At 39.5% G+C, this 26,423-nt stretch overlaps 1 protein-coding gene across 1 annotated transcript in view; it reads left to right on the top strand.

Moving 5' to 3' along the window:
* PRDM10 (PR/SET domain 10) overlaps positions 1-26,423 on the top strand; it is a 103,749-nt gene that overhangs the window by 17,608 nt on the left and 59,718 nt on the right. The window contains exons 2-4 of the mRNA XM_037505639.2: positions 14,160-14,343; positions 19,237-19,401; positions 21,085-21,144. Of these exons, the coding sequence (XP_037361536.1) occupies positions 14,275-14,343; positions 19,237-19,401; positions 21,085-21,144 (294 nt within the window). The 5' untranslated portion in view covers positions 14,160-14,274. The remainder of the gene's footprint in view (positions 1-14,159; positions 14,344-19,236; positions 19,402-21,084; positions 21,145-26,423) is intronic.

Raw genomic sequence — 26,423 nt, 5'->3', positions numbered from 1 at the left:
TGCTTGCCTCCTTTTTTTTCATGGGATATCACTGGTCATACTGCTGTACAAAAATCTTCTTGCCTTCCCAACATTGCCCATTTTTTATTGCTCTTTTGTTGTGCACCACACAAAGGTTCTTGCTTGGAAACTGGGTGTCCCACTGTTTTCAAGGTTCATTGTTGTAGATGTATAAGTATTTCATTTTTTGTTTTTTCCCCCCAATAATATTCCACTTTGTGGATACATCACGTTTTATTTATCCATTTATCAGTTTGTGGGCATTTGAGCTATTTCTACCTTATAGCTGTTATGAGTAAAGCCACTATGAATATTCAGGAGTAAGTTTTGATGTGGCCTTATGTTTTTATTTCCCTGGGGTTTATATTACCTTGATGATAAACTGCTGGGTCATTTGGTAACTCTATGTTTAGCCTTTTGAGGAATTACCACGCTGCTTTCCATAGTGTCTGTTCCATTTTACATTCTGATCAGCAGCATGTGAAGTGCCAGTCTTCTTCTCACCAACACTTTCTGTTCTCTGTTGCAATACCAGAATTATGAATAAAATTGAAAAGATTAGAATATACTACAAAAATGAGCATCAGAGAAACTAGAATATCATCAACTTTTACTTTTGTCTGTTTGCATGTCATACGTTAAAGCTGTTGTCTAGGTTTATGTTCGGAGTGTTCCAAACAGTAAAAGACACAGTATTGTAATTAGAGGCACAAAAGCTATGTCCAACTTTTATTCTGATGCTATAATATACTGTACATTTTCTTAGCTGGAAAATCTTCACCGTTAGTGGAGAACTTACAATCTGCATGACTTGAAACTCAAGGATTTTCTGCTTACACAACAGCAGATAAAGAACTTGAGGTGCTTATTCCTTTTAACCCTAGGAATTAACATGAATTGTGAGAATGTATTAATCAGTTAATAACCACACTAATGAGAATTATCAAGTGCTTCCTATGTACCAGGGATGGCGTTTTATTTCTTTTATTTTGTAGTTTCACCTTATTATTTCAATTAGACCTTAGTGAATTATTGTTATGGTCTTATAGATGGGTGATTAAGGCACGAGAAATCATTCACCCCTGGTCATGTAGTGAGTAGACAATGGCTGAAGGTCTGAATCCAGGTCACCTGGCTCTGAAGTGCTATTCCTTCTCATCCAAATTTATGCAACTGTACTAGGTGGAGGTGAGGGAAGAGGAAGTTTGGTCAGCAGCAGGCTGTCGGAAGGTGACATCCAGGCACCATTACATAAGGATTTACCCAGGGTGTGATGCATGAGGACATACTGTTTATGTGTGGTTTCCAGCAATTCTCTGTCAGCTGGCCTGAACCTCTGTCCTTCCTACTAGCTGAAAATGTTGGAGTCACTTGAGGACAAGTGGGAATATGCCACCTTGAGCCTGCTTTTTAACTGCTGTGACCTGAACTCCTCTTTCTATAATGAGGAAGGTGATATCTGAACTAATCTTACAGCGTGGGCATAGACACAGGCTGTAGATGTGAAAACATTCAGAGACTATATCATACATCATGATCTGTGCCTTAAGTTTTAAAAATCGTACTTCTCAAAGAATTTCCTTTAGTACCATATTTGGTTTAGTGTATTGTTTACCTTTACAAGGACTGATAGTTCTTTGTGCTTTGTGTAGTTGGTGTGAGTGCAAGTTCGCTCAGATGATTCTGGTTTGCTAGTTTATAGTACCAGATAATGTCACATATATTTTGCTTTTCCTAGTTCATTTAAGTTCATGCAGATTGTAAGTTCTCCACTAATGGTGAAGATTTTCCAGCTAAGAAAACATTATAAACATTGATATATACGCTTTGTTCTTAAAAGTGGAAGAAGTGGTGTAACATCATTTTTAATGGTAATTTTTTATTTATGAGTGCATACAAAGAGAGTTTTTAAATAACAAATTTCCTTCTTAGGCCAATAGGATATGTTCAATACATTCATTCAAAAACAGTTGACCATCTGCCCTGTCAGGTGGCTCTTGGGGTTGAGGGTTCACATCACCTAGTCAGCTGAGGGTGCTCTCACATGGTTGCATGGGGAAGGCAGACACCGCAGAAATATATACATCATTTAATGGATGATAAATGCTCCAGAGTATTAAAGGAGAGAAATATAAGGAAGAGTGAGCAGAAAAGGGCCTCTGAGGCGGTAACATAGATCCTGAGATCTGAATGAGGAGGAGGTAGGCATTGGAACAGCATCCCGGCAGAGCTACTACAAAGTCCTTCTGGCTGGCTGGAGCCTCAGGGTGTGCGAAGCTGGGAAAGAGGAGGAGGGCTGGTGAGAACCATCAAGTGAGGGTGAGACAGAATTGCCAGGGAGATGGGAAGAAATCAGGCAGTGTTAGGAGAGCAAGAGTAGAGTCTTAAGGAGGGTGAGAGTATGCAGAGAAGTCAAGTGAGATGAGAATCCAGTGCACTTGATGATAGACATTTAGCAATGCACTCACAGGACAGTTGTGGGGATGGAAGCCCAGTTTGGGCGGTGGGGACAGGCAAGGATGGGAATGGAAGTAAGGACGTAGCGATAGACTATAGACAACTCCGTTTTGTGTACAGGAGAGTGGGTCCAGGGAAGGTTTTGCTTAATGTAAGCAAAATTGTTGACATACAACATATATTTAGAAGAGTATGCCTTTTTAAAATTTTAATAAAGGTAGGCAATGCTATGTATATTTGCTGATGAGAATATTCCTTCAGGGAGAGAAGAGAAAATGATGCTACAGAGGAGCCAGGGACCAGTGGACAGGCCCTGGGGTAGCTGAGGCGGGGAGATGGTCTTTGGTAGGACTGGGGGCCTTTCCACACTTGTAACCCATATAAAAGGAATAGTTAACACATTCAATTTCCAAGTTAAGGGGGTTGCACTTTAATAGCAGCACACTAATTTTAGATACTGCATTCTATGCTAAAGCTTTCTCGTGGCTTTCGTGCTCCTTGATAAATGACTTAGTCATACTTCTGGTTGTATCTAGATTACACATTATCATATCACATATGCCACACGACAGCCTTTTTCGTACTACTGTCTACCCATTACTGGTGACTACAAACTCTCAAAGTTTTGCACAAAAACACATAAGGTAAAAGGGGACTGTTTCTCTCAGTTTTATGTCCTAGAGATTTCCCTCATTTTCTTACCAAGGCTGCCAGGTCTCAGGGGACAGATCCTGGGGAGAGAGAGAATGCTTGCTGACGTAAGCCCAGCTTACTGCACCTCCATTTTCTGATTCTTGGAGTAGGCGTGGCAGCTGGGGAGCCAGTCAGAAGAGCTCAGAACCATCTTCAGGCTGGGTAGATGAATCGTCAGAGCTGGAAGACTGTGAAGGCCCCAGAATTGCGGCAAGAAGGAAGCCTGAAGTCCAGCACTGGTTTTTCCCTTCAGTGAATTTGCTCAGTTGTGCTGGTCAAGAAGCAAAGAAGTCAAACAAAAAGCAACTGAATAGGAGAGGAGATGTTTTGGTTGTCTCATCTTGCTGGGAAAACTGGAATTTGTCCTCCCCCCACCCCAACAAGAGGCTCCCTAGGGCACACCTCAAAATCTCCATTTTGTCCCTGGAAGGCCAGACCTAGCCACAGACCCTGTCTCAGTCGTTTTGCAGAGACTGCACATCAGCCTGGGGCCGGCTTGGTGGGACTGAGAACCTTGCCCCTCTGCAGCTTGCCTGAGGAGAGCGGGCCGTGGAGGGAGAAGGTGGCTTTCTTGGGAGAGGACACCATGAGGCTTTCAGGCGCCAGTGGTGTTTTTTTCTTGATCCCCATGCCTCTGCTTTATGAGCGTCCTCCAAGTCAGATGCTAACGATTTGTGGGCTTTTCTGCAGACATGTCTTTCAGTCTGCTGCTTTGAGGTTTCCACCAAAAATCTTTTGAGAGTAGAATAGAAGATTCCTGATAGATTTCCTTTTTTTGAAATTGCCTTCACATTTTACCAGCCAACCAGCTTTTTCTTTGTAAAAAGGAAAAGACAAACATCAAGGTTGATCATTCTTTAGAACTATACTGAGTGCTAGTTGCTTTTGAACTCTCAAGGATTTTAATGTAGAATTATCAGGCCAAGACCCCCAGCAAGTTTCTCAGCCTAGGGTTTCCTTTGCTTTGAGTGAGTGGTTAAGAGTTCTTTTTGAATGATTTGATGGGGTCTGATGCATTGCTAACAAACTATTGAATGGTATGGGAGGGTCAATCTCTGTTTTTTGGTTGTACCTGAAAAAAGTTCTTATCTGAACTAGGATGAAAAAGCACACATTTCTTGGGTTGACTTTAAGAAAGAATGTTGCTTGCCTTTCTAAGACAGGAAGAAGGGCTTGCCACAAATGGATAAAAGCACCTTCCCCCAAATAGAAAACCTTTAGTTTGGTAGTCTCAGGAACTCTTTGTGCACAAGAAAAGTAGAAGAAATTATTAATGGTGAAGATTTCTGCATTGGATGTGGAAGGACAAAGGAACAGACATATAGGGAGAGGGAAAAGAAGGCCAAGGTCACCATTTAGACCTCCTTGATGTGCTGTGTTGTTGCTTGCGTCTGGTGTTCCTATTTCTAAACTTTTTTAAAAAAATTAAAAATAAAAAAATTAATCTTAATTCACTTCTCTTCGGTTACATTATATTGTCCTTGATGATGGGCAGAAACAAATTAGGAAAATTTCTTTAGACTATATTCAGTAATAATTTTTAGACCGTAACAGATAACTCAGTCCCAATATATAAAGGGTGGCTTTCTCTGAAATTTCTGCTATCGTCTGCTCACTTATTCAGTGTCTGAGGTTTTTTTCTGGAGTTTGTTTCCCAATGGTATAATTTTTTTTAAATCTCAAACCTATATCTTTTAATTTATTTAAATTTTTTTCATTTAAGAATATTTATTTTATCTTACTTTATATATTTTTACATCATTTTTCTTTTTTTTATCATTTTTCATTTTTGCACAATGTACTAATGGCATAAAATTTTATCTGGAGGAACTTTTCTGCAATCTTGAGTATCTCACGGCTTCATTGTAACGTTCATAACACACAGTTAAATGTGGATGATGCCAATAGAAATATCTGGGGACCCCATTATTATAGTTTCATTCTTCATCTTTACCATCAGGCCTCTCTGTTTATATGGAAGTATTCTGAATCCACAGCAGCCTAGTTAGAAACATTTTTTACCTAGATACTTTTACAGAGCAGGGAGAATGGCACCCCAGTAGCCCCAAAACTGCTCATTCTAAGTAGGTTCTGCCATCCACTGCATCAAAACAAAACATGTAAGACCTTTAGTGGGAAGGAACTTTAAATAGAATTAGTGGGGGCCTCCCCGGTGGCGCAGCGGTTGAGCGCTGGGTTGCGAAGCTGCCCGCAGCCTCTGCAGCGCCAGTTCGATCCCCGGCTGCTCCCCGGCCACCGGAGGAGGGTCCCACATGGCGCGCAGACCTCTCCTGCCGCCCGCTGCTCCCCTCAGTAGTGTACTTCGGTCCTTCTGCCTGCTCTGCTCCCCGCTCTGGCTCTGGTGAATTCTCTCACCCTCCCGCGCTTCTGACTGTACCCAGTGCATGTATAAACAAAAAACAAACAAAGAAAGAAAGAAAGAAAGAAAGAAAACATGCCTCTCTATAAAAAAAAAAAAAAAAAAAATAGAATTAGTGTACAACAAAGAAAAGACAAAGAATATAGATTCCAAATCAAGCACCCTAAAGTTACCCATCCCCTCATGTGTGAATGCCCAATCAAACAGAGTTGGCCCAAAGCAGGGCTTCTGAGGCCTGAAAGCCTGCCAGAGGTCTAAGGCAGTGCCAGGCTCAGAGGGCTGTGGCTGATGGTGTGTTCTCGAGTGGCTAATGGAATAGGGAGTATCCTAAACCTTGCATTAAAAAGTATGGAGTGCTTCTGGGTATTTACTCAAACAATATGAAAACACTAATTCCAAAAGATATATGCACCCCCAGTTTCATTACAGCATTATTCACAATAGCCAAAGAAAAGAGACAACCCAAGTGCCCGATGACAGATAAGAAGATGTGGCACACGTATGCAATGATTCCAGTACTTCTCAGCCATTAAAAAAGGTGAAATCTTGCCGTTTGTGACAACATGGGTGGACCTCGAAGGGATTATGCTTAGTGAAATAAATCACGAGGAAGAAAGACAAATACTGTGTGATTTCACTAACTCATGGAATATAAAGAAGACAACTACAACAACAACAAATGAACAAATAAAATGAAAAACAAACCCAGGGACTCTGACAACAGAATGGTGGTTACCAGAGGGAAGGAGGAGGGAAGAGATAGGGGGTTGATTGGTGGGTGATGGAGGGAGACTGGACACTTGGTAGGGGGAGTGGTATGATAACAAAGTTGCTGAGGTGAAAGATTGTAGACCTGAAGCCTATACAGTAGTATAAACTAATGTTAACTTGATAAAAAGAAAAAAAAAAGGTATGGGCATTTGTTCTGACTGAGCCTTTTCTATTTTTTCAATGTTTTTTTATTTTTGTGTAGAAGAACTGGGGCCAGAGGTGCAGGGTGTGGTGTGGAAAGATTCACCAGAGACAGAGTGGGGAGCAGAACAGGCAGATTTATTGAAATACACTGCTGAGGGGAGCAGCAGGTGAGACAGGAGAGATTTGGTGCGCCATGTGGGTCAGCTCCCTGGCCGGGGATCCAACTCTGCTGATAGCTTCATAGTGCAGAGTCTTAACCCCTTGTACCACCAGGGAGGCTCATACACATATATTTTTTAAATTAAATGTGGCAGTCATTTGTGTTTCTGTATAATTTTGTGGTTACATTTTTTACTTCTCCATATGTGCAGCTGCTTCACTTTTTTTTTTTTTTTCTTTTAATTCTGAGGGCCACCTTTACTTTGCTGGACTATCTATTATGGTGGCTGATAATGTTCTCTCCCTTGATTTGGGCTACAGAGGGTAAGACTGTTTCTCTAACTGGGAATTCAAGGACAGTAAGCTTAAATAATAGCAAAGCTAAGATAAACAGCTTTTGCACTATAAGCACTCTCCTGATAAAAGATTCATCTAGATCTTTCCAACAGCTACTCCAGTGGAGGCAGAGTAGTGTAGGGGTAAGAGAGCTTTGATTTTTTGCTGTCTTTCATTTGCTGTGTGACTTGAAGTGATTCATTTAGTCTCTTTGGCTCTTGAGATTGTTACCTATGAAATAGAAATTGCTCCAGATTATTGGTTCTCAAACACACACACACACACACACACACACACACACACAATTCTAGAGCTGGGTCAAGGTGTCATTTATTTATTTATTTTTAGAGATTTAATTTATTTATGCATACAAGAACTGGGTTGTAGGTTAGCGATGTGGGGAAAGGGGGCAGGTAAGAGGATTCACCAGAGACAGAGTGGGGAGCAGAACAGGCGGATCTACTGAAATACACTGCTGAGGGGAGCAGCATGCCAGACAGAAGAGGTCTGCTGCCCCATGTGGGTTAGGGATCGAAGTCATGTTCCAGTGGTTGGCCATAGCTTGATAGCACTGTGTCTTTAATCCCTGCACCACCAGGGAGGCCCAAGGTGTCATTTATTAAATAAAAATGGATGAATGGAATTTTCTTCACTTTGAGTTTTATTTCATGAAATTTCAGTTAGCCTTTGTTGATATTGCTGCCAATCACCTGAGCCAGCACAGAGGTGACAAATAAGCAAAATTTAGCAGAAAATTTTCAAATACAAAGCCTTGCTTACTTGATGGTTTTTAAAAAAAATTAAGTGAGATTAGATGCCATTTTTATATAGCTGACATAATGGAGTTATTTATGCTCTGTAACACAGGTCAAATGGTCTATAACACAGGGCAAATGGTGTAGACTAGTGAGCAGCTAAGCACATGAACTCAGCCAGCTGGCTCAGGCTTGTTTACACCTCTGTCACTTACTAGCCTGTTACCCTGGGCAAGTCACTTGAACTTTTCTTTCTCAGCCTCTTACCTATAAAGTGGAGATAATAATGTACCTGCTTCCTAGGCTATTATGAGGATTAATATATGTAAAGTATTTTAGAACATGCCTGGCACAGAATAAGTGCTATCCAAATGTTAGCTCTTGTTATGTAAACAAATACATCAATTTTTCGTGGTCCTTAGCAAAGAACACTGACTTCAGAAACCTGTCTTCTGAACATATTTGAGAACCACTGGCTTGAATTTTTCTTCTAGAGCTGAAATTCTGTTGGATTGGATTCCACATAATTGTTTCCTCACCCTTTTATCATTGCCTTAATGAACATGCTTTTTTCTCTATCATTTTCTAGTTAATAAGTGGGATAAATCCTAACAAGGACTTCAGAAGAGTTTCCTTTCTGTTTCTTGACATGAAGGTGTTTTTGCATTATGTGCATTGGTTACAATGATTTTATATGTTAAGTACTTAACATACATTGATTGGTCCTTTGTCCTTATGGATGAAGAAGCTAAAGCTCAGGGAATAAATAAATTGTCAAAAACTCTTAAGTGGCAGATCCAAGATTTTATGCCAAGCTGGCTGCTTCTAAAGCCTGCTCTAGGCAGATCCAAGTTCCTGTTCTGATGGCTGCAGTATTTATGGTAACTAATCTTTAGCAAGAGCTAGCATTATTCCTTTGAATGGAGACTAATTTCTATGCAAGTATTCCTGCAGGATGCTCTTTTTCTATTTGGGTCAGCAAAAGACACAATATAGCTGTACATATTCATTCAAAGAGATGTGAAAGATTAAACAATTACCAAAAAATTAGCATGTCCATCTGACCATGGAGTCTTTGGTCCCATCCATTCACTGTTTGCCCCAGAGGAATCCTCCTGTGCACATGCACCTCTGCCCTGGTCCTGGGGGGAGGCAGCTGGCCCGTCTCCTGGCAGCTGGTGTCTGCTCCCCACTCACCCTTCTTGTACTGTCTGAGTTTCCGCAGCTGACAGTGCAGGGCTGGCTGCAGGTTTTCTTTTGATGGGTGGGAGCAAGGACATTTGGGAGCTCAGCAAAATTTGGGGTAAGAACAACAGAAAATTCTGGCATTCCATGGTATCTGCCTTCTGAATCTCTCGGCTCCCTCCCCAGATTGGATCTCAACCTCCTCCATCTTTTTTTCTAACAGATTTTATGTTCATTGTGCAGATCCAGCAGGTCCTCTGACCTTTTTGTATGGCATATCTAGTGTTGGATTTCAGGGAAGGGTCCAGCAGTTTATGCTAGTTAGTTTGTAATGAACCAGAAAGGTTTATTTGTAAATGCACTATCTAGAATGAGGTACTGCGCTTCTTTCCATGTAAGTAATGATATATCTGGCATAAGTTACCAGGCCATACAGAATTCTGTTGAATTCTTAATGTTTCTGAATTGTAATAATGTACCAATAATCCTATGGAATTTCATCACTACACAGTATTTAAAGTGAAATTGTATTTCTAGTTCAAACCGTAATCCTTGGTATGTATTTGAAGGTGGACCTGTGTTTCTTTTCCCACCTGTACATGCAGGTGATGAAACAGGAGCTTCTTGACTTTAAGTCTTGGGTGTTTCTGGAGTAGCGGCTTCATCCAGCAGAGACAGTCAGCTGGTGGATGGTGAGGGGTGTGGATGAGGAGGGGAGAGAGTGGAGGCTTTTACATCAGGATGCCCCCAGTCCTTGTTACTGCTGGGAAAGTAAGCGTTGATCTTCCTTCTTCCTCCCCTTTCCTCTTCATCGCTGTCAGTCTTATGAAGGTATCACCCCCTGAGTAATCAGGGAAATCCCACCTTTGTTCCCTGTTTGTGGGAACACGGTTTTTGCTCACCTTTTAATGTTTAATATTCACAAATCATGAAAAAAATTGGCTAACATTTCTTAAATGTTTATGACTATGTTATGTGATGGCGAATGTTACCATATTTTATTCACTCTGAACTGTTGGTGGGAAGATGTACAATTATTTTATTTCTCATTGTGAAAGAGAAACTCTGATATAAATGCTTTTTGCCATTTAGAATTTTTATTATATATTTTCTGAAGGAGCTTTTAGATATAGAATTTTATCACCACTCTCGTGCATACCAAAAGGGAAAAATGCAAATGGAATAAATGGAGGTGTTCCTAAAATTCCATCACTTCCAGAGCTCATTGACAATGAATCACTGTTGACTCAGCCATTGATGTGTCTTTGTGCTATCCAGAGTGTTGGTGAGGACCCACTGCTGTTTCCAGGAACCTCCAGCAAGCAGCCAGGTCTTCACGGTCTGGAATGCTGATCCTGGAATTTTCTTACATGGCCTGTGGCAGGTCGTCTTTTACACGTATCTCAGCTATAACAGTGTATATTCAGCTTCATCCACCTCGCTTTCTCTTATACCCAGGCCCTACTGACCTTGCTTTGTTAAGGTCATTTTTCCAGTGATGGATATTTGATTCCCTAATCAAATTCATGCCCAGCTGCTGTTTCTGTGCCTTGTAGTTTTAATGCCAAATTATAATGCGGTCCTTTTGAAGACATTTAAAATGACAGACTCAGGTTGTGTAGTGCCACCAACACACATGGCTCAGTGAAGTGAGGACAGAACTCATGAGTGGCTGTGAGCAAGGTCACAACAGGAAGGCAAGGACACCCACATCCCCACTTGCCACCCGAGTGACAGCAAATACAGGACACCACTGTGCAAAAGAGATCCCTAGTTCAGAGATGTTAAATGTGTGGGAAAAAAAAGTTCATTATAGATGCGATAAACTGCAGACCATTAATTCTTACAACCACCATGCTGAGTAGGTAATTTGGATTTTCAGATGAAACTAAGGCTCAGCTGTGGCTTACCAATGTCCCACTTACTAAGCATATGTTTGATTTGGGGTCATAGAACCTAGATTTGTCTGATTCTGAAGCTCATACTTGCCACTATGCAATACTATTAAATAAGAAGTAACTAGACTTGAGGCTTCAAGTTTTTGATATAGTGATATTTCTTAAGGATCTAAATACTTAAAAAATATTTGCTGAATAAAGTCATCAGAGAGTATGAAAATGCAAGCATGTCTTTCTCCTGGAAATACGTAACATAGTCTCTAATTAATTTTGGAAACTGGGTAAAAGGTGGGACTCTGGTGACTATTTCATAGATAAGGAATAGCTTGTGGTTCTCAGGTTCTTCCCAGTTTGTAGAAGAAGCAAAAGGATGAAGAGTGGAAGGAAGCCTGTTCCTGTCCCTGGTTAACAGAGCATGTCAGCACCTGCCTGTTGGACAGCACTAAAGTAGCTCCTGAAAATCTTCCTCTCTGCCTTCTGTATCTCAGGATCTCCACATTGTGCTATCAAATGGATAATAGGAAAGGAAAATAAACATGACAAACCATACAAAAATGAAGTTCATGTATAGGGGGTTTGTTATTTGATAAACTGCTAAGTTTTTAAAAATGTGAAATGTTTTAGAAAATTCTGAAACTCTTACAGGTCATCTGTAAAATATGAAAGTTTATATATTTGAGTACCTACTGTGTGCTAGATATTTTGCTTAGATTTTTAATGTTATGTAACTTTTGTAACAACTCTAGGAGGTAATTATTATTTTCACTTGTATATGATGATGTTGAGGCACGGAGAATGCAGGTGGTGTGACTAAAGTGATATGGTGAGCGGTGGTTCTAGTCTGGGAGCAGGATGAATATTTAGATTAGAGTTTGGATTCTCTACTATACTCTGCTGCTTCCTATCCAAGCTTAAGGCTGGAACAGATGTTGGAAACCATTTTATGTTCTCATTTTGCACATAAGGTCATTGATGCTTGAGGAGTTTAAAAAAAAAAAAAAGTTTAAAGAAGCTTAGTTAGCAGTGGAGTCCATACCTAGAATTCAGTTTTCTTGACCAATTTATTAAACAATAAATAATGGCAGAATGTCACTTTGGTTAAATAGTTCAGTAGTTACAGTAACTCAGCAGTTCTTGTAACTGTATTTTAAGGAACAGAAACAACTAACCAGATCTTCTGTATTACTGTTTTAGATTCCCGGTGCTTTCTGACTTAAAGATTTGTCATTATCTTGGGCTTTTAAATTTGGTAACAGTATTCTGAAATTATTGGGGACTGTCATTGTTAGCAGTATCCATATCCTTATAGCTAAATTTTACTAGCAGGTTTCCCGTGTGTAAATGAACTATTCTGTTATTTTGCCCCACATCTGCTAGGTGATTAGTTATGTCCCCCCCGCCCCCCTGCCTTGATCCTTGTGTTATATGGGTTACTGGTATCTTATGTAATATCTATTTACTTATTATGGTAAGATTTAAAAAAAGGGCTTCAGTCTGGAGTGAATATCCTACCCATTCTTGTTTCTGCTTCCTTGCTCTATTCCTCCTTTGAGTTTCGTCTTTTCTGAGAAGTCAGTTGGCTTCAGAGTCTTCTTCTCTTTTCTTGCTACACACCTTGATTTCTTTAAACCACTTTGTACAAATTATTGAGTTCCTGCCACATGTCAGACCTAGAGTTACCACATCAGCTAACATTCCCCGACATGAAGGAACTTGGCAGCAGGCAATAGAAAGATGCAGTATGATCAAATACCTTTTTTTCCCCCCAAAAGTGAGTATGTGAATATATACTGTATAGCAGGTATTGTGCTCAGAAGAGGCTCCCAGGCACTTTGGACACAAAGTTCCTGCTTTCCAGAGTTAGGTCCAGTCGCTGGGTAATTAAATGTCTTTTTGTTCTTCTTTGGGCTTTCTTCTGGTTCAGAAGTTGGAGCATGTGTGACTTAAGAGTATATTTCTCAGCTCATTTCCGTTAATAATGGGGAAAATTTTGGCTGAATTTTGGCCAGTGGTCCTTTTTACCTTTAGTTTAGTGATGTCCTGATAGTTTACCTTTCCTACCTTTTAATGGGATAGTAGGAGGAGGTGTATCAAGTATGGCCATCCTGCTGCCCTATTAATAGTAAATATCACCTAACTTTTAAAATGTTGATATTTTAAGAAATAAAATGTCAGTGTTTTATCATCATCAAAAGGGAAGGTTGATGACCTTAAAAGACCCATTTTGGAAAGGAATAAGGTTTCAAGATTTAGTGCATATGGATGTTTAGTAAAGCTTTTAGTTTGATTACTAAATCACTCCTGTACTGACCAAATGGGAAGTAAAGTTTACATTTGTGTTCACCAAATTGTACCCCAGAAAATTCAGCCTCTTCCACTTGCCATTTCTCCCCTTGTTTTGTGACGTTAGTATCCTGCACTGTGTATACCTAATGTAATTCAAAAATATGTTTTTCAAATGAAATTATTATGAAATACAAGATGACAATCATAGAAACCTAAAATTTGCTAGTTTGTGATAAACACATCTGCACTGATTAGAAACCAAGCTTATTTCTCCTCCCCCCACTATCCTGTGTGTCCCCTTGTCCCATTTCTAGCCCCTCTCTCTTAACCTTAGAGCCCTTCTGGTGTTTATTAATGTCCACTAGTTTATTGGTTTTTTTAAAAATATTTTAATTTGTCAAATCTGCTATGTAAATGTTCAGCATTTTTATTGTTCTGACTTATTTATGACCCATTATTCTTTCTAATTCCCTCCATTTTACTGAAAATGACTTTCCTTATGGATGAATCGAATTCCATGGTGTGACTGACCACACATTCTTGATCCACTTCTTCACTGATGGCCATTTAGGCTGCTTCCAGGTCCTCACTATTAATTTTAGTTGTTTTTTTTTTTTAATGCATACAAGAACTGGGATGTAGGGCAGAGGTACGGGGGCGCTAAGAGGACTCACCAGAGACAGAGTAGGGAACAGAACAGGCAGACCTACTGAAATATACTGCTGAGGGGAGCAGTGGGCGAGACAGGAGAGGTCTGTTGCACTGTCTGGGTTAGCTCCCTGACCGGGGCTCAAACTCATGCCACAGTGGCTGGTAATAGCTTGATAGTGCTGAGACTTTAACACCTATGCATCAGGGAGGGTCCTAACTTTAGTATTTTTGACCAAGGTTACATCCAGCTAATGAGTGCCTAGCACAGAGCAAGCATGTACTGAGTACACTGTATTATTACTACAAATAATTTTTCCATTTTGACCTTTTTGCCCAGCTGTGTCATTCTTAACAAAACTTTCTCTTTTCCCCTTTGTGGTTGAAACTGTTATTTATTAAAATGCATGGATCTATTTAAAATCTTGGCTCCTTTCTCCTCTTCAGCACATTGCAGAGAGGCCTTTTCATCCTTCGTGGATATGCGCGTGGTGGACAGATGACTGCTCCCCAGCCTGTGCTGCTCTAGGTGCCCCGAGCCTGGGGCTGAGTGTAGGGAAGGATGGATTCCAAAGATGAAAGCTCGCACGTGTGGCCGACGTCTGCAGAGCACGAAGGCAGTGCTGCACAGGTGAACATGGTCTTCCCCGCCCCTTCTTTGTCTGGGTTTGTCTGGGTACACCCGGCTGACAACAAAAAGAGTAGCTTCGAGATGGTGATGAGCAGTTGGGAGGGAGCTGACATGCAGAACTTGCATGTTAGGAAAAGGCAGTTTCAGCTCCTCCATGCTCCATCGAGGTGGCTCAATGTGATTTAGAAGAGGTAAGCCACCACCCAAAGGCTTCCAGAGAACTGCCTTTCCCCCAAGGGATTCTCAAATGGTGTGGTTTTGTGTGTGTGTGTGTGTGTGTGTGTGTGTGTGTGTGTGTGTGTGTGTGTTATCCAGTAAAGGGTTTGATTCTTTGTGTGTAATGAAGTACAATGTGTGTGTATGAAGTGAGTGGCTTTTTCTTTCATTTCAAGTTCATACTGCAAACCTCTAACTGAAAGCTGTTTCACTGATTCAGCAGCTCCAGAGGTTGGGCAATTCTTAAATGCTGCTCTAACTGATTCTGCCTCCTGCAGCATCAAAATCACCTGCATGTTATTTTGACTATTAGCAAAGGCAAACCTCTGCCCTTTTGTTAGGAACTTGAATTTTGAGAGGAGCAGTTATGCTCCTCCTAATATGTGACCAAAGCATAAAACTTAATTTTGAAGCATCCTAATAGAGATATAATTTAAATTTAAGATTTCAAAATGTTCAACATCACTAATTATCAGGGAAATGCAAATCAAAACCACAATGAGATACCACCTCACTCCAATGAGAATAGCCCACATTCAGCCAGAAACAACAAATGCTGGTAAGGATGTGGAGATAAAGGAATCCTCTTACACTGCTGGTGGGAATGCAAACTGGTCCAGCCACTATGGAAACCTGTGCAGAGGACCCTTAAAATACTAAAAATAGATCTACTATATGATCTAGTGACTCTACTCGTAGGAATCTACCCAAAGGACACAGAAACACAAATTCGAAAGGAAACCTGCACTCCTATGTTTATTGCAGCACTATTTATAATAGCCAAGATATAGGAACAACCCAAATACCCCCAAAAAGACAAATGGATCAAAAAGCTGTGGTAATATTTACATAATGGAATATTATTCAGCAATCAAAAAAGATAAACTCATGCCATTTGTAGCAACATGGGTGGAGCTGGAAGGGAATAGGGAATATGCTAGCCAAAACAAGTCAGAAGGAAACAGATAAATATGGGATAGTATCATGTATATATGGAATATAGAGAAACCAAATAAAGGTCAAGAAAAAGTCAAATAGCAAACTGGCCATAAATCTGAAGCATATAGCAAAGGAGAGGAAGAGAAAGGTGTCAAAACGGGAGGGAAGAACAGAAAGGACTGTGGTGATGGATCACAGGTGATATGATGGCAGGAGAACTATTGGGAATACACTGTTTAAGAAAAAAAAATTTAGGGCCTCCCAGGTGGCGCAGCGGTTGAGCGCTGGGTTGCGAAGCTGCCCGCGGCCTCTGTGGCGCCGGTTCGATCCCCGGCTGCTCCCCGGCCACCGGAGGAGGGTCCCACATGGCGCGCAGACCTCTCCTGCCGCCCGCTGCTCCCCTCAGCAGTGTACTTCGGTCCTTCTGCCTGCTCTGCTCCCTGCTCTGGCTCTGGTGAATTCTCTCGCCCTCCCGGCTTCTGACTGTACCCAGTGCATGTATAAACCAAACAAACAAATAGATAAATAAGACATGCCTCTAGAAAATTTAAAAAAAAAAAAATTTAATTAATAAAAAAATAAAATAGGGCCTCCCCGGTGGCGCAGTGGTTGAGCGCTGGGTTGTGAAGCTCCCTGCAGCCTCTGCGGCGGTTCGATCCCCGGCTGCTCCCCGCCCACCGGAGGAGGGTCCCACATGGTGCGCAGACCTCTCCTGCCGCCCGCTGCTCCCCTCAGCAGTGTACTTCGGTCCTTCTGCCTGTTCTGCTCCCCGCTCTGGCTCTGGTGAATTCTCTCACCCTCCCACGCTTCTGACTGTACCCAGTGCATGTATAAACAAACAAACAAACAAACAAATAAATAAAATACGTGCCTCTTTAAAAAAAAAAAATAAATAAAATAAATTAAATTATAAATAAATGGATTTAAGTTTTTATTAAATTACAGAGTAGTATTAGTGAAATCGGAAAGTTAACATTGAAACGTTTAAATGGAAATGTTTTACTTAAGCAGTGTAATGAATGTAATAATAAAATTGATCAACTGGTATGATTTAAAAGTCTGAGTCAGGCTACATGAAAGAAAAAGTTCCATGGGCCTCCCCTGGTGGTGCAGCGGTTGAGCGCTGGGCTGCCAAGCTGCCTGCAGCCTCTGCAGCACTGGTTTGATACCTGGCCGCCGGCGAGGGTCCCACATGGCGTGACAGACCTCTCCTGTCTCGCCCGTTGCTCCCCTCAGCAGTGTGTTTTGTCAGTCTGCCTGTTCTGTTCCCCGCTCTAGCTCTGGTGAATCCTCTCACCCTTCCATGCTTCTGATTGTACCCAGCGCTTGTATAAATAAATAAATCTTATAAAGTACTGATCACAAAAATCTATAGAGAGCTGATGAGACTCAACAAAAACAAAGAAAATAATCCAGTCAAAAAATGGGCAGAAGAGCTAAAAAGAAACTTCTCTGAAGAGGAAATGCAAATGGCCAACAGGCATATGAAAAAATGTTCAACATCACTTGTAATCAGGGAAATGCAAATCAAAACTACAGTGAGATACCATCTCACACTAGTGAGACTAGCACATTAAAAAAAACTAGCAACAACAAATGTTGGCAAGGTTGTAGAAAAAAAGGAGCTCTCCTGCACTGTTGGTGGGAGTGCAAACTGGCCCAACCACTATGTATAGCTGTGTGGAGATTTCTTGACCTGCTAAACATAGAGCTTCCATATGATCTAGCAATTCCACTCCTAGGTATTTACCCAAAGGACACAGAAACATCAATTCCAAAGAGCACCTGCACCCCTATGTTTATAGCAGCACTATTTACAATAGTTAAGCTTTGGAAACAACCCAAATGCCCAAAAATAGATGACTGGATCAAGAAGATGTGGTGCATATACACAATGGAATATTACTCAGCATTCAAAAATGATAAACACATGCAATTTGCAGCAACATGGATGGTGCTGGAAGGGATCATGCTCAGTGAAATAAGCCAGAAAGAAAAAGAAAAATACCGGATGGTCTCACTCAGAGCAGGAATCTAGAAAACTTAAATAAGGAACCAGGAAAAAGAATAACTAATAAGAAAGAAAATATCAAAATCAACAAACAACTATGAACCAGAGACACTCTATGGGTGGTGGGGGGCAGGGAAAGGAGGGTTTTGGGTCAAAATAAGGGGGTTGTAATTGTATGGGGGATATAAAATAAAATTTAAATAATAACTATAAATAAATAAATAAATCTTAAAAAAAAAAAAAAAAGTTCCAGACATGCTTTAGGAAATAATTCAGAATGCTGTTTTGCTTCTAATAGAAACCACTTCCTTTCATGCAGCTATATATTTGGGTGCATTTTGTTTATAAAGAACAATGTAGTCCATTAAAAAAATAGGGACCCCACTTTGGGTTACCAGACTGTATAGCAGAGCTTGGTACCCCTGTGGCACCCCTTCTTCCCAATTTTCCTAATTATCCCTCCTTCTGGCCAGGAATTCTGGTTTAGGAGCGTCCTAATAACTTGTCTTTGAGATGCCTTTTTATTTTTTTTAAAGCACTGCAACCAACCAAGGTTTTGATACAAATGAATGAATCTAAAGTCACAAAATTATCTTGCAGCAATTAAATAGGTTGTATGCCTAATTCTTCCAACAGATAAATTATATCTTCATGGACAAATCAAATGAAATAAAAAGAAAATGTAGAAACCAGACTAACCTCTTAGTGTAGAAGTGGAAGTTTGTTTTGTTTCTTTGGTGATTCATTGCATTTGTTCTCCAGGATTCTTTCTGGTGATTAAATTAGCTTATATCATTTTTTTTGCATTTACTATTTTCATTGGAGAAAACTGAAATAAAATAGCCAGTTCCAAAGCCAAGACAGTATAATAGTGATGATTCCAATCTATGAGTACCTAATGCCAATATCAGCACATAAATTATTTCTCTTCCAAATGTCTATTTTAGTTTTCAGCTACCGTACCTCCAACATCAGACATCAGGCTGTGCCAAGCTCTCGCCGTCAACAATTTAAACCTCCAAAACTGACCATGCAGAAAATATTTGCAGAATTCAGTTTCTACTTTATTTCTTTGTAGATAGAAAATTATTTACTCTAGTCACAACTGAAATGGTAATCCAAAAAACCCCTTAAAAGTCTTTCATTAGAGTTTTCTGTATCTTTACCCAGCTGACAAGAGGGAGTTCTGTTATATCCACTGATTGAGCAGACATTTACTGCTGTTTCTCTAGTACGGCCTTGGAGTATAAAAGAACATGTAGAAAATAAAGTGACCTTGTTTTAATGTGTCTGCTGAAAGGCACTATTAGTTGTAAAGTAGAACCTTTATTATGTGTTGAGAGCAATTGGCTTTTGAGTCAATTGACATTTTTTTCACATAATAGATTAATTTGTATTTGGAATTTTGGTAATGTTGTCAATTACAACCTTCAGTCATGTTTCCACGTCCAGGTAGCCACCCATTAAATACTCTCTCAAATCGACAGCTGCATTGGCTATTTGAGGCAAAAGGGAATTTAAATCATTTGCCTAATATTGACAGTAAATCAGTGACCAGGCCCTGGCATCCATCTCAGCATAGATGAAGGTGTGCCAATCCCCATTCTCTTTCATTGGCGAATTTTAGAAATGTCCCCTGCACTGCTCGGTTAGCCATGGATCTCTGTGAGGTGGGTTTTAATCTACAAGGATCGTTGTTGCTATAAACATGCTGTTTTTTGCCCCAGGTGCACTTTGTTCCAGACGCTGGGACTGTGGCTCAGATCGTCTATACCGATGACCAGGTTCGTCCACCCCAGCAGGTGGTGTACACGGCAGATGGTACCTCCTACACTTCAGTGGATGGTCCGGAGCATACCTTGGTGTACATCCATCCTGTGGAGGCTGCGCAGGCATGTGTGAAAGATCAGTGTTTATAGTTTGTTTATTAACTCACTGGTGATTATGTTAACTTTCTGCCAGTCTCTGTGCTAGGTGTTGGTGACAGAGGAAATATCACAGATATTGTTCTTAGGAACACAGATTTGTGTTCTTAGGAAGCTCACGACCAACTTGGCAGAGGAAGATATAGTTTAGTTATTAAATTAAACTTAGTAAGGAATTATAGCACTAGCTTTATATCAGTTCTTCTTCCCAGACACCATTTATAAGATTGTTTGCTTGTTCCTTTTTCTAAGGCTCAAGAACTAGGCCAGTAATGGCATTCAATTCTGATGATCTTAATCAAAGATGGATAAGGACAGCAGACAGATTATTTCACTTAAATATATAAGGGCTCTACTAGCTTATAAACTGCAGTTTATTGATAGCTCACTGATTTGTAAAACTGTAATAGAAGCAAAGGTAAAAGCTTTATAGTTAAATCTACTGCTATCTTTTTTGCTAGTGACGTGGAGTATGTGTTTCCAAATGTTCTACATTTGTATATTAATGTTAGTTTTTACTGTTAGCAGTTTATATTGTGTATTTTAAAATACTTTAAAAATAATTTCCATACTTTTATAGTAGGATTCTGGTAATAAAAATTTGCCCTCATGCAATATTTGATCAGGAGGCTAAAATCACCCCCAAGAAGAAATGGGGTACCCTAATAAATACCTTTCAAATCTATATAATGATAAAATCACCAGCTCGTCAGATGGCACTTTTGCAATGCCTCAGTTTAGTTTTAGTCCTCTAATTATATTAAAATAGGAACAGATAGTTTATTTAAAGAATGCTGTGCTCAATTTTTAGTTAATTATTATGTTACTAAGTGTCTATATTATGATAATTTTTTAATGTCAAATCTAAGAAATCTAACGCTAACTGAAATACTGTTTTACAGTCCTCTGGAATCAAAACTTAACCATAGCTTTTAGTCCCATTGGTTTTCTAAAGGCTTGGGTAAGTTAAAGTCTTTTAAAGGCTGTAAGTAGAAAGTGTGTTTTCTTGGATTAGAGATTTTCTGTGGTGCTCACCTAAAATAATTTTGAAGATTTTCCTTCTCTAATTAGCTTTGCTGTGTCATGACTCAGATTATTACACCTTTAAGTATGTTTTTATGATAATTAAAAAAAATTAGGCTGTATTAGCTTTATCCAAAAAAGAACTTAAGGAACATTAAATTCAAGTTATTCTTCTCCTGCTATTGACAATGAGCGTAACTTAATATTTGAAAGAATTTTAATTCTTGCTTACATAATACTCTTCTGTATGTCTCCATTTAATCATGAGTTGGTATGTATAATATATAGTGTAATGTATGAACACATGCACCTTCATTCATGACATTTCTTGCGTTTTCTTGACATGCCTTTTTAATTATCTGTGACATTTGACCTCAAGAGAGTCTTTGCTTAAGAGAAAAATCATGAAGATGGTTAACTTATGTAAACTTAAGAGCCATCTGAATGAAAAGCTTTAACCAAATATAGATTATTATCTTTACCTTATTTAGTAATGGAGGATTATTACTAGCAATCTGGGAGTTAACACTCACAGGAATTGTTGCTTAGCAGTAGGATAATTTTTCCTGTGTAACTGAGCTCTGTGTAAAGATCTATTGATAAGGTGTTCTTGTTTGTTTTGTCTAGACTCTGTTTACAGACCCAGGCCAGGTAGCTTATGTCCAACAGGATGCTGCGGCTCAGCAGGTAATGGGTTACCTTTGCCTTTTTGCTGTTTGTGGATAAATCTGTGTAAGTTACCATTGGCGGCAATTCTCTCCACCGCTTCAATCCTCTGCATTCTTTAGTCTCTGGATATTTGTTTCTTAGGTATTAAGAACATTTTCCACTTCTTTAATGAAAACAAAGCAAAACATACTCTGCTTACATATGTTACACATATGTAATATTCTGGTAATGAAATAAATGATTTGTCAGGGACAGTAAAAAATAAGCATATATTGGTTCAAGTACTAAAGAACAACCCTGAGTTTTAGAAGTGTCTCTTTTTTGAAATTTAGAAACACTTTAGTACTTGTTCTGTTTTTTAATATTGGGTTAAAATTCTTGCTTACATTACTATATACTTGGTGGCAACCTTCCTTATTTAGCATCTAAAAAACTGAGGTTTTTTTTTAAACTCCTCATTTCTTTTATCTATTTTCTTTTAAAGATTTATTTATTTATGCATACAAGAACTGGGGTGTAGGCCAGAGGTGAGAGGCTGAGAGGATTCATCAGAGACAGAGTGGGGAGCAGAACAGGTAGATCCACTGAAATACACTGCTGAGGGAAGCAGTGGGCAAGACAGGAGCGGTCTGCTGTGCCATGTGGATTACCTCCCTGGCCAGGGATCAAACTCATGCTGCAGCTTGATAGTGCTGTGTTTTTAACCCCTGTGCCACCAGGGAGGCCCTTATCCTTATTTTTAATATATACTATATGACTTTGAGGGTCTTCTTTCTTATTTTCCTCCAGGTTATAAAAACATTAAAGAAAGTGCAGAAATAGGTATTATCAGTCTTACTCTAAAGGAATATGAACTCAAGACTATTAGTATTTAGGTTTACCGGTGAGTGTCCTGAGTGACTCCCAAGTAAGTTCTCATTAATTAGAGCTAATTAGTTAGTGCAAGGTCAGGATGCCAGCAGATTTGTTGTCTGGTGAAGGCCTATCTGCTGGTTCATAGCTGCCTTCTTCTTGCTGTGTCTTTACATAACAGAGGAGAAGAGGGAGGTCTCTGAGGTCTGTTTCATAAAGGTGCTAATTCTTTCACAAGGGGTCCATTCCATGACCTAATCATCCATCAGAGAGCTCCATCCTCATATCAATACACTGAGAATTAGATTTCAGCATGTGCATTATGGAGAGACACAAACACAGTTTGTAGCAATGTTCTTTTCTAATAATTTTGTAGTCATTAGGTATTTTCTTGACAAAACCATATCCATTTCTGTGAATTTTTATTGGTTTGATCAAGAAAACCATGGACAGATTTTAATTAGCTTTTACAACTTGACAGAAAAGGTAAATGAAATGGCTATTTTGTCTTTCATAGAAATATTCATTAATTTTTGGAGTGATGATTTTTTTTTTTTCATAAAAAGTTGAAGCAATACAAAACAAAAAAGTACATAAAAACCCAAACAAGGGCCTCATGGTGGCAAAGAGATTAAAGTCTCAGTGCTATTAAACTCTCGCCAGCCACTGTGGCCTGAGTTCGATCTCCAGCCAGGGAGCTAACCACATGGCTCAGCAGACCTCTTCTGTCTCGCCTGCTGCTCCCCTCAGCAGTATATTTCAGTCAATCTGTCTTGTTCTGTTCCCCACTGTGTCTCTTGTGAATCCTCTCACCCCTCTGCCCCTGCACCTTTGGCCTATACCCCAGTTCTTTTATGCATAAATAAAATAAATCTTTAAAAAAAACCCCAAAACCCAAACAAATTCTGCCCAGAAACATCCTCATTAATGTAACAGTTGATAAATATTATTCCAGACATACAAAGAAAAATAAACAAGCAGAGAAAAAAATGGCATTGTGCCATTTTTTAATTTTAAAGGAAAACCCAAAGATGGCATTGTAATCAAAATGCGAATTTTCTTGACTTTAACAGAAGAAAAAATAGGTTGGAGTCATCATGTTGCCCTAAACTGCACTTGACCTTCTGGAAAAAATTTTCCTCTCTTAGATCTTTGATTGTCTTTTCAGTTTTGTTCAGGATGTTCACGTTTTAATTTTTTTTTTTACATCATGGTTCATTTTTAAACAATATTTGCTTCCCCCCATCCCCTCAGTTGTAGTCCCCATAGAGTTTCCTTCACCAATGCACCCATGCACCATCACCTCAGTCCCTTGTGCTCCTCCTTCCCTCCCTCTGATCCCTCTCCCTCCTCCCCTGCAGGATGTCTCTGGTTTATAATTGTCTGTTTTTGCTTTGTTGTGTTTTGTACTGTCATCATTTTTATTACACTGATGTCTTATTTGGTTCCCCTATATTCCTGCTATAAGTGAAACCATCCGATATTTTTCTTGTTCCTTCTGGCTTATTTCACTGAGCATAATTCCTTCTAGCTCCATCCACATTGCTGCGAATGGCAAGAGTTTATCTTTTTTGATTGCTGAATAATATTCCATGGTGTATATGTACCACATTTTCTTCATCCAGTCATCTATTTTTGGGTATTTGGGTTGTTTGCAGATTTTACCTATTGTAAATAGTGCTGCAATAAACATAGGGTTACAGGTGTTCTTTTGAATCAATGTTTTGTGTCCTGTGGGTAGATCCCTAGGAGTGGAATTGTCAGGTCACATGGTAGCTCCATTTTTAGTAGACTGAGGAACCTCCAGACAGCTTTCCATAGTGGTTGGACCCGTTTGCACTCCCACCGCAGTGTAGGAGAGTTCCTTTGTCACAACATTCTCACCTGTTCACTTTTTTAGGAATATAAGTCATGACTATTTTGACTCTTCTTTACATCCCATATCTAACTTTTTTCTATAATAATTTTTCTACCTTCTTAAGCACTTTCATTTTTATTAGCTGTCATTTTTAAAATATCAAAATGTTCCCTTATTTCTGTAAATTCTATTTCTCTTACTCTTTATTTAATCTCACCATTAATCAGCAAAGATACATGTTGATTTTAAAAATATATCTTTAAATTGAGGTATAATGGACATATCTATAATCATTTTTATATCTGTTCTTTTCTGTTGTTTACATAGTTTTCTTTATATCTACCATATTTCCCTTATGCTTTTTTTTTTTTAAAGATTTATTTATTTATGCACACAAGAGCTGGGGTACAGGCCAGAGATGTGGGGTGGGGAGGGGGTGAGAGGCTTCAACAGAGACAGACTGGGGAACAGAATAGGCAGACTGACAGAAGTACACTGCTGAGGGGAGCAGCAGGCGAGTCAGGAGAGGTCTGCTGTGCCATGTGGGTTGCCCCCTGGCCGGCTGGGGATCGAACTCATGCTGCAGAGGCTGCAAATTGCTTCATCGTGTGGTGCTTAACCCCTTGCACCACCAGGGAGGCCCCTCCCTTATGCTGTTTTAAAAAAAATTTTTTTAATATTTTATTTTATATAATTCTTACATCATTTTTCATCTTTGTACAATGTATGCATTTTCATTTTGGTTATATTCCCCATACAATTGCACCCTCCCCTTATTTTGACTCTAGTTCTTCCTCTTCCCGCCCCTCCCTAATCCATCTCACCCCCCTAACCCTGTAGTGTGTCTCTGGTTTATAGTTGCTTGTTGATTTTGATTATTACTTTGCATTGATTAGTCTTTTTCCTGGTCTCTTATTTAGGTTTTCTAAATTCCTGCTATGAGTTAAAAAAAAAAATTTTTTTAAATTAAATTATAACATATAGAAAAGTGCAAATATTTTAAGCATGTAATGTAGTGTTATAGCATGAAGTAATCATAACCAAAACTCAGATTAAACAGCAGAACCTCACTGGCTCCTAGAAACCATCCCCATGCTTCCTCCTCATTGCTTCTCTTTCCCTCCTTGCAATGGTGGCTACTCTAAATCATAGATTAGTTTTCCATGGTTTTGAACTTTATATAAAATGGAATTACTCAGTATGGTTTCCTTTTTGTCTGACTTCTTTTGTTCAGCAGTATGCTCAGGAGATTCATTCATGCTGTAGGGCATAGGTGGGAGTGGGCTATGGGGAGGATCTTTTCTTCCTAATTTTATTGCCACATAGTCCTCAGTTTTATGATCTTTCTTCTTATACTTTCTTCTTAAAAATCGTGTTTTCTAGTTCTGGCTACTTAAAGGCTAAAATACAGGCAATCTTGTAGCAAAAGGCTATGTAATCTTTTCATTTTATAGTGACAGGAATCAAAGAAATGGCAGATTCTTGTTCTGGGGCAGGAAATATACAAGATGTGCCTGAGAGGTCTGGTCTTACCTGAATTCAAGGAAGCTAATAAAAACTTATATTCAGGGCCTCCCTGGTGGTGCAAGGGGTTAAGATGCAGCCTATGAGGCTGTCTGCAGCCACTGCAGCATGGATTCAATCCCCTGCCAGGGAGCTGCCCACATGGCGCAGCAGACCTCTCCTGACTCGCCCACTGCATCTCTCAGCAGTGTGTTTCTGTCAGTCTGCCTGTTCTGTTCTCCACTCTGTCTCTGGTGAATCCTCTGACCCCCCCCCACACCTCTGGCCTGTACCCCAGTTCTTGTATGCATAGATAAATAAATCTTTAAAAAAAATTATGTTCAGTGCTATGGAAAGATCTCTGATAGAACTTGCAGGGGTCAACATGGGGTAATTTGACCCATAAAAAAGGGGAAATATTTACAGTTGATTGCAATATATTAACTCTATAGTTCATATTGATATTAAAAGAAATAACTCATTGGACACTTTTTGAAGATGCTAGGGGACCACCACATTATTTGGAAAACTTAAATGACGGGAAAGAATCCATCTAGTCTTTCCCCCAGAATGTTCTGAGGTGAACAATTACTTGATGAGGGAAATTTATTTATAGAAGCATGCCAACTAATAAATAGGAGGGGTGATTGACATTGAATATCACCATTTTTCATCTTCCTGTAAAATATGGGTCTAGGCAATGAAGCCATCAGGAAAAGCTGATGAGGCACTTTATAGAAGATGGATCAGCTTAACCCTCTGAACATTGTTAATATCACTAAAAAGAGAGAACCATTCATTATAGGCATTCTGGTGTGTGTACCTCCTATTGCAATTTACCACATATGAAGTATTCCACCCCCACCTCAACTGAACCTGAATTTGATTGAGCTGCTGGATTCTACTACCAGCTTTATTTTTTTTTTTCTACTACCAGCTTTAGAAAGCAAATGGAACAGGTTAAAAGATACACAAGGATGCAATCAGCAAAACCAAGACTGTGGGAAGCTCTGTAGGAGGAATGCCTAAGGACTTATGACCTGATTTCTTCCACAGATAAATTGCAAAAGAAAAGAAGGGGAAA

Source organism: Talpa occidentalis, unplaced genomic scaffold (assembly GCF_014898055.3).
Source record: "Talpa occidentalis isolate TD23 unplaced genomic scaffold, MPIMG_talOcc4v2.1 talOcc4.12, whole genome shotgun sequence".
Taxonomy (NCBI): Eukaryota; Metazoa; Chordata; class Mammalia; order Eulipotyphla; family Talpidae; genus Talpa; species Talpa occidentalis.
Note: the sequence above shows the minus strand (reverse complement) of the source record. Positions and strands in the feature narration are given on the sequence as shown.